The sequence below is a fragment of the Amaranthus tricolor genome, chromosome 14 (genome assembly GCF_026212465.1).
Source record: "Amaranthus tricolor cultivar Red isolate AtriRed21 chromosome 14, ASM2621246v1, whole genome shotgun sequence".
Classification (NCBI taxonomy): domain Eukaryota; kingdom Viridiplantae; phylum Streptophyta; class Magnoliopsida; order Caryophyllales; family Amaranthaceae; genus Amaranthus; species Amaranthus tricolor.
In genome coordinates, this window is record NC_080060.1 from 954,086 (window position 1) to 962,887 (window position 8,802).

At 31.2% G+C, this 8,802-nt stretch overlaps 2 protein-coding genes across 4 annotated transcripts; both read right to left on the reverse strand.

The window, feature by feature from the left end:
* Positions 1 to 29: 29 nt before the first annotated feature.
* LOC130800217 (calmodulin-like protein 3) lies at positions 30 to 4,819 on the reverse strand. Its single transcript, XM_057663657.1, has one exon. The coding sequence runs from the start codon at positions 887 to 889 to the stop codon at positions 434 to 436; it is 456 nt and encodes a 151-aa protein (XP_057519640.1). The 5' UTR covers positions 890 to 4,819; the 3' UTR covers positions 30 to 433.
* Positions 4,820 to 4,930: 111 nt separating this feature from the next.
* LOC130800218 (uncharacterized) lies at positions 4,931 to 8,802 on the reverse strand. 3 transcript variants are annotated; one of them, XR_009039385.1, is made up of 10 exons: positions 8,413 to 8,802; positions 7,522 to 7,671; positions 6,881 to 7,095; positions 6,708 to 6,778; positions 6,451 to 6,613; positions 5,996 to 6,173; positions 5,710 to 5,868; positions 5,544 to 5,632; positions 5,294 to 5,459; positions 4,931 to 5,187 (listed from the first exon to the last, which is right to left on the reverse strand). XR_009039385.1 is itself a non-coding variant. In XM_057663658.1 (9 exons), the coding sequence occupies exons 1-9, from the start codon at positions 8,720 to 8,722 to the stop codon at positions 5,364 to 5,366; spliced, it is 1,431 nt and encodes a 476-aa protein (XP_057519641.1). In that variant the 5' UTR covers positions 8,723 to 8,802; the 3' UTR covers positions 4,931 to 5,363. The 3 variants fall into 3 exon arrangements, 2 of the variants coding, with proteins under 2 accessions (XP_057519641.1, XP_057519642.1); XM_057663658.1 differs by having other exon boundaries at positions 4,931 to 5,459; XM_057663659.1 differs by having other exon boundaries at positions 4,938 to 5,459; positions 7,522 to 7,666; positions 8,413 to 8,586.

Genomic DNA, 8,802 nt, shown 5'->3' on the forward strand with positions numbered 1-8,802 from the left:
TTGTTTAACAAAGAATACAATAACCATGGGCAACAATAAAAGACGACATGAAACATAACTTATTCTAAAATCAATAATGTTTTTAAATATATCAAAAAATTAGACAAATTTGGCTCTTCTACGTATAAATCTCAAATGTGAACAAAAACCTCATCATTGGAAATCAAGTTATTCAAAAGAATCAAAACAAATAAATTTTCCACACATGAATTCAAACAAATGAGAGGCCTTAGGAGTTATCTCTTCCCATGTATTCTCTCAGATTAAAGAATACATTTCTTTTTAGATCTTGATCATGATATAGCCTTCTTTTGATTGTGATTACTCATTCATTTCGCTTAAAATTACTAATTTTTTTTTCCCTTTTATGAAAAAATAATTTCTTTAAACATAATAATTTGATTTTAGACAATGTCGATGTAAACTAATTTTTCTATGAACCTAAAGAAGCAAATCCACCACCTTTCATCATTTGCTTAAACTCTTTATAATCAACCATTCCATCCCCATCAACATCAACCTTGCTAATCATTTTCTTACAATCATCAATTGTTCTTCCTTGCTTCAAACCTAATGATTGTAAAACGGATCTTAATTCTTCAACGGTGATAAATCCATCACCATTTTGATCAAACACATTGAATGCCTCTCTCATATCTTCCTCCTCATCCCTTTCATTCATAATTGTTTTGTACAATGCTCCAAACTCTTCCATATCAACAAAACCATCCTTATTCAGGTCGATTTTTTCAATCATCTGACTTAACTCTTTATCTGGGATGTATATCCCCAAATTTTGCAAGGAGTCATTCAACTCCTTTTTGGTGATCTTCCCATCTCCATTCCTATCGAACATCTGAAACACTCTTTTAAGCTCCGCTTGATCCATAGAACAAGAAATTTGATTATATATCTCCGATAAATTTAATTTTATTTGTTCGAATTGAATAATTAATGTATTGACATAATATAAGAAAATAACAATAAGTAATTAGATAGAAGATTTTGTATGATAAAAAATCTTCAGATGAAATGAAAATGAATGAAAAAAATTAAACTCCTCAAAATTTGGATGCAAATTATGCTAGAATTCGGTAAAATTATTGGTTTATAATATATATAGAAAAATTAGTTGGATGTATAATTGTCTCCACTAATCATTTAAAGGCTAAAAAAGTACATAGAAGTATTTTGTTAGTTGGAATTAGCGCGTTTTTTGTCGTGGAAAGCTTATTGTTAATTCATGGTGACCATAACATTAGGTCTACTTGGTCTTCGTTGCATGTTTCACAAGTTTTTAACTTAAATTATTCAGAACCAATATCTAAAATGCTCTTTTTTTAGACTTTTAGTCCCTCAAAGAATAGCTATTTTGTCCAAGGTCGACATTAAAAGTTAATTACAAAGAATTGACAAGTTGATACACCAGCAAGATAATTAAAGAAATGATTTTTTATAAATGCAAAAAATAAGGCTTCATATTCCCTAAAAAAGAACTTCATTTTAATTTTATATGATCAACACAATATATGGTATTATTAGAATCAACTTAACATATACGTGTTTCAATTTATATATTATTCTCTGTTTTTAATTGCTATATTACACCAAAAACTTCTTCATACGGAAATGTGTGATGATAGCAAGCTCATCTTACTAGTATTACTTTTTAGCAAGGAAATATATATTTATAAGTTGTAACTTGTAACTTATACATAGTTTCTAGCCCAATTTTTGTAATTTTGTTCGTTTTAGTTGGTTATATTTTTATATATTTGCTAATTGATAATGGTTTACTCTTTCTTACTTCCATTAATAAATTTTATTTTATATATTTATCATCCTCATTATAAGTTACTCCCTCATTCTTTAAGCTCGTTTAATGTCTTACTTGAATCTAAACTTGATCAAATATGAATATATAATTAATATGAACCTATTAGCTTTTGTTTGGACTTATTCGCCATTATAAGTTTATCTACAATTTTTTAGATAATACATTTGCATAAGAATCTCTAAATATTTATTGATTAATTTTATCTTCTATTATAGAGTATTCATCATGTATTTTTGAAACTGATTTTATTTATTATTATAAATACACAAAAACTTACTAAAGTCAATTTGGTTTGATTCATTTTAAAGCAAATTTTCATAAACTTTTTTTTTTAAATTAAAATGAGACGAAATATATCAAAAAATAACCAAAAAAAAGATAAGAAATAAAATAATTTCAAATCATTTAGAAGAATTGCGAATTAGAATTAGGAAAAATTGTCATTTTCCCATCATTTTTAACTTCAAATCAGTAAGTAAAAAGTATAAATACTCCATTAAAGTTCAAAATATAATTAATATATCATGATAATCATATGAAATCAAAATCTAAAACCATACAAAAAATTTATGAATAAGAATGTAATCCAACCATGTGCCAACATGATCCATGGATGGAAGAACACATTGGCGAGTTAATTGGAATCTGAATGAATTCATTAATCTCGCAAACGAAGAAATTGCCTCAAAATACTGACATAATTTTGGGACAGAGTGCGTTTGCTAATGATTTTCAATTATAATTAAGAAAAAACTGTTCCAGTATTAAAAGGGCCTGAAATATCAAAGAATAATCAAAATCAGGCGAGTGATACTGGAAATTTCAATTTCGCAAGGCTCCAATTAAGGAAAAATTGTATGGACTGTTGATGATAATCGAAATCCAAACAAGAAGCTACCTTGCTTTCTATTAAGATGATATATCAAAGACTAATCAAAATCAGGTGAGTGATACTGAAAATTTCAAATTCGTAAGGCTCCGATTTAAGAAAATTGTATGAATTGTTGATATACTCGAAATCCAAACAAGAAGCTATCATACTTCTCTGATATGAATTTATGAATTTAGATGAGTAGTTGATTAGAACAGAATAGAAAAATTACCAGATTTGGAGGAAGAATTGAGAGAAGAGGGAAGGAGATAAGCTGCAGAAATGGAATCGAGGAATTATAAAGACGATGAGCCAAAACCCTAATTTTTTTCAGGAATTAGTGGATTTTTTTGGGATACAAAACCCTAATTTCATTTGGAACAAAATGGTACTAAAGCCCAAATATCATCTCGGCCCTAAGACCTCAGTCTCAATGTCAACTTTATTCACCTTTGTGATGGACTGATGGTGAATTCACTACATATATGTTTTATCTTAATTTTTAATTACAAAATGGAAATTGTTTCTCTTAATTTATTTATTTATTGAAAAATTATCTTATTTATTTATTTTGCACTAATGACCTTAATTTTCTAATTATCGATTCTCATTATACGTTACAAGTACCTAACCTATTAATAAAAATAGAGTTAAAAAAACTCTAATATTTTGCACTAATGACCTTAATTTTCAAATTATCACTCTCTTTTAAACATTACAAGTACGGTAACTTATCATTCTCTTTTTTATTGATAGTTATTTATTTTGGACAATACTTAGAGGAATATCCTAACTCATCTTAAGTAAACATGAAATGGTTGTTTTAAAGCATAAGTTTGTTACCTTATCAGGCCCGGTTATTAACAAGGGCAAACAGGTCTTTTGCACAGGGCCCAAAAATATGAAAATTTTGATCCCAAAAAATGTAAACATGTAAGCCCAATATAGCAAATAATTATTTCATGTCATTGTAAATGGGAAAGAGTAAAAACCCGTGGAAACAAACAGAAATTAGGGAGTAATATTTCCTTACCAATGAAAAAAAGTAACTTTGATCATTGGAATTCTAAATAAATAATTAAAAAAAAAAAAGTTATTGTACTCACACATTACTTTCCTCAGTTACCTTTTTCCTCTTCAATGGTTATCAAATTTCCATCAATTATCAAGCACCATTGTTATTTTGTTAAGCAAAAACTTCATTGATGCACAAATTTCTGGTTAATTTCACACGGGATCTAGTACTGAGTAAGTAAATATTTTAGTTTTCATTTTTTCGAGTTTCACCATTATAAATCAGTAATCTTGATTTTTTTTATTTTTTTTATTTCATCATTAAAAGTAAGTAATTTTGAATTTTTTTTAATTTTTATTTTCAACTAAAATAATATGAATAATAAAAAAAACCACAACCCAGAAGAAGGAATTGAAAAAGAAAAACAAAATTCTTTTGATTTTTTTTTTTATTTAAATATTGTATGCAATTTAATTTTATTTGTTTTATTTGTATTTCTTGTTCATTTATTTAATGTAATATTTTGTCAAATGCAGGTTTCTATGCTCTATTATTCTATAGTTCTATTATAAAATACAATCTGGGGATTTGACTTTTGAGATCAATTACAATTACAAGGTTGCATCAATCCTTTTTTATTTTTTTAATTATTTGTTGTTTCTTAAATAATGCCTCCAAAAGTCAAAGGCAAAAATCTAGATATGCAAAGCGTAAGAAAAGGAAAAAATTAGAAGAGTTAATTCAATCTCAAATAGGATCACTTGACAAATTTGTGATAAAAAAACAAGTAAATGTTGACGTTTTTTAACATGAATTTGTGATAAAAGAACAAGTAAATGTTGGTGTTTTTTGACAAATTTCAAGTAGAAGGTTAGTATTAAAATAAGAGTTTTTGAAATATATTTTTAATTTCTGTTTTTTTGTTGGGGGGCTAATTTTAAGATTAGACCACCAGGGCCTTTTTAAGTTGATTAAGACGGCCCTGTACCTTATAACAGCCTTATAGAACAAGTATGAGGCAATCTCTTGAAATAATTTATTATAAAAATTGAGACTATTTTGTACTAACTACATTTTAATAATAATAAAACTAAAATAGGAGTGATGAATCTTTATATATATATATATATATATATATATATATATATATATATATATATATATATATATATATATATATATATATATATATTATTTTTTATTAATATTGTGCGCTAACTCTAACGATTTTTTTTTTATTATATCCAAAAGCAATATGAATAAAAAGCATTTCAAGTCTTTTTCACAAGTTTCTCGAGCAGAACTTAGATGTATTCGGCTCTAAAATCTCGAGTCAAGCTCAAATAGTTTTGCGATCCAAGTTGGCTCATTAACAATCCCACCTACGGGCATAGCAAGTCTTCAATGGTCGTAGACTCATACGAGTATTCTAAGAACAACTCTCAAAGAAAGTAAGAAGTCAATCTAAAAAGAGAAAATAGAGTAAATCATTCCAGCTTTATTATAATTTATAAGTTGTGAGATCAAGAGACTCTATCACAATCTGAACCCTCAAAATCGAAGTATGTACCTGAAATGCACAAACGATGCCTCCCTGACTTGCAGTGAACGGACGCCTGAGTTCTGACCATTTCAGCTTATCAGCAACATCGACCTTCAACCGCAAAAGGCTTACAATCAAGTTGCAAAGGGTTATCCAAGATCATGTCGGTGATCATTTCAGCTGTTCCGAGAGCCTGGCAATCAGAATTTATACAGTAAAATTGTCAGTTTCTATAATTCTATCAGTATTTGAAGGAAAAGATGACGCAGAGTGTTACCATGCTAAGGCCTCCTCCTTCATGCCCACTTGCAAGGAATAGGTTAGACACACCGGGAACTGTACCGATAACTGGTTTGCCATCAGGCACTGAAATTGACACAAGCATATTAGTACCAGATCTGCTAGGAAAATGCTAATCTGGTTTCTTTCTGAAGGTAACTTACTGTAAGGGCGTAAACCTATTCTAACATTCATCTGTTCACTCAATGTTTCGACTGAGAATTCTTTTAGTGCAGGGAAAAACTCTTGAGCACGTTCCCATATGCGATTAACAATGAATGCATTCATTTCAGTGTTAAATCCAGCAAACTGACGGCTGCTTCCTGAAGTTGTAATACAATAGATGATGGGAACATGAGAACATAGCACATATTTAAAACATTTTGGGTAGAACAGCAAGCATAAGACATGAAAAAGTGTCATAAATGAGCTTAAGAATGAAAATGTTACCAATCAAAAGATTCCCACTTGCATCTCTAGTTGCTGTCATTGAAATAGACAAGCTTTCATCTTCGGCAACCTGTTCTGACGCACTTATGACAGATTTTTGATGCTCGACATAACCAGCTTCCATAACACCGTGCTTAAGTCTAAGGTAATGGAAGTTCTCTATGGCCAGCAGCATACCCTAGAAACATGAATAAAAAAATCATGCAGTAAACAAAATCGCAGGATATATGAGTTTGATTCTTTGGTACTCATGAAGTGGATTACAGGAGAATACCAGTAAAATTCATCGAGAAAAAAGAAATCCTTAAAGCAATTTGTGATACAGTGTAAATGTCCAACTCCATGGCCGAAATTTCGTTACATTAATGCTCTAGATTATTTAATTGAATTAGTTTATCATGCTATTGCAACAAGCTTATCTCTCTCATTTTTTTCTAAACTTTGATAATCCTCACCTTCCGAGGTTGAATGGGAACATGTAACGCAATATCTGACTCCTGTAGTAACTTGTCCATCAAAGATCCTGTCCAACAACCTGCGGCAATTATAACGGCTTTTCGACCATATAAAGTGTTCTTTTGAGTCTTGATACCATCAATCTTTCCTTTTCCATTTGATCTGAAATAAGATAGAATGTACTAGTTAATGCTTTTCCGTTTGCGTTGTCACTAATTTGCAGTTCCTAAGTATGCAAAGGTGGAAACTCACAAACCTTATCAAGCATACTGCTGGATCATGATAGAACTCTGCATATCTACCTTGTGATGTAAAGAGTCTGTTACCCTGGACACAAAACGTACAATAGATGTCATTAAACATAGCATAATAAAAAGAAGTAGGAGATCCTACTCAAGATTTAAGTGGACTAGAGCACAAAGCCACAACCTTTTCTATAAATGCCATTGTACGATAAGCATCTAATTGGCAATCATTGGGCAGAAAGGCAGCCCCACTATGTGGGTTAATTTCAAGTTCGGGTTCCCTAATATTCAGATCTTTGTCTGACAAATACTCTGCCCTTATCCCAGCTGCAGATAATTGCTGCACCCGGCTTTTCAATTGCTTAACTTGATCTTCTGTCCTACCAATTAACAAGCTTCCTACATAAACAGACAAGTCAAGACAGTATTTTTATTCCAGCCATTTATGGGAAACATTACTCAAAAGAGAGACATGAAAAGCCAATAGATTCACAGACATCAGCTACAGGAGCTTAAAAAGCTTCCATAATACATTCATTTTAGCTGGAGGCTCCAACTATGCTTATCTTAGTGTCTCTTATATTGAAATATGGGATAAACTCCTGTACGAGTTATTAATTATAAAAACAATCTTACTATTCTGCTTCAAGGTTATACAAATGTATATTCACAATGCTGGCAACAAAAAGGTTGAAGCACTATTATGCATCGAATATTCTTGAAGAAAATAAGCTCACTTTACTTAGACACTTAAAATTGAACAAAAGTTTGCAATTTCTCTAATATATGGCCTATATACGCATATAATGATAATAATTTAAGCACCTGTTTCCCTCCAACCCAATGCTTCTGAGGGATCAGAGCCGTCATTCTGTACGCTGTCCGCCAACGATTGCCACATCTTTTGGCTTCTCAGTGCAAGATTCCATACACCAGTACCAGGTGTTTTATGCACCATCCATAAGTAGCCCTGTCCTGCAATCAATCAAATGTCAAGCTGCAAATATGTTGAATAAAATCACTCCATCAGTCCCAAATATATAAAATAACAATGTATAGCATCATTACTGATTTGATATTGTTGTCAAATGGACATGGAAACTGGCATGGAAAAAGGGTTGGGACTACGAAAAGTTTTCAGCAACAGCTGACCTAAAGGTTAAAGTGTTTAGCAATCAAATTGTCCTATATCAAAGTAGTAGTCTGGGCAAGCCAACTGTGACCAACGAGGACGTTAGGCTCTATGGAGGTCGAATATAATGCCTTTGAGGCCATTGTAAAGTATAGGATTTGTACGCTTGTTATACCATCTTGGCTGTATCCTGTATGGGCAGTTAACAAGGGAATTATAGATCAAATTGGCTCTCTCACCTTATTAGAAGCTTTATAGGAATAACTCTCCCGTTCAAACTATAACAAGCGTATTATTATACACATTCCAAGTTATTACCAACAACATTGAAACTAACTAAAGTTAAATTACATTACTACCAAAATCATACACTTGATACACAACAAAACATGGAGAATCTAGGCCCAATTCATTTAATTGTAAACCCTAACAATATTGAATTCCAATTCCTTAACATAAAACACATACATAAGAATGATAGTCCAGTAATTCAAGTGTTAAGCCAACACTACACAAGTACGCAATCTACTGATCTAGCATAGACAAAACAAATCAAACTAAGAATTAACTAAAAAGAATTATACCAGCACCAGTAGCACCGGAGCAAGGAACGGATGCATCGACAACAGCGACAGAGAGATTGGAACGAAGAAGAAGATCTCTAGCAATACTTAATCCAATTATTCCAGCTCCAACGACTACTACGTCGAAATTATATGAGCCACAAACTGCACTCAACCCTAAATTTCCCCCTTTTTTGCATCTAAATTTAATCGAAGAAGGTGAAATGGAGAATAACTGATTTTGTTTGTTGAATGAGCTGCAAATTTGGTGTCTAAGAGTAAGTTTAACGTTAGGATTAGGGTTTATGTGAGATGTTGAAAGTCCCGCCATTTTCGACTCTCTTTGAAGTTCTCCTGTTAATGGAGTTAGTGACTTGTATGTGCATATGGCTTGACCGCAAACTATCACGG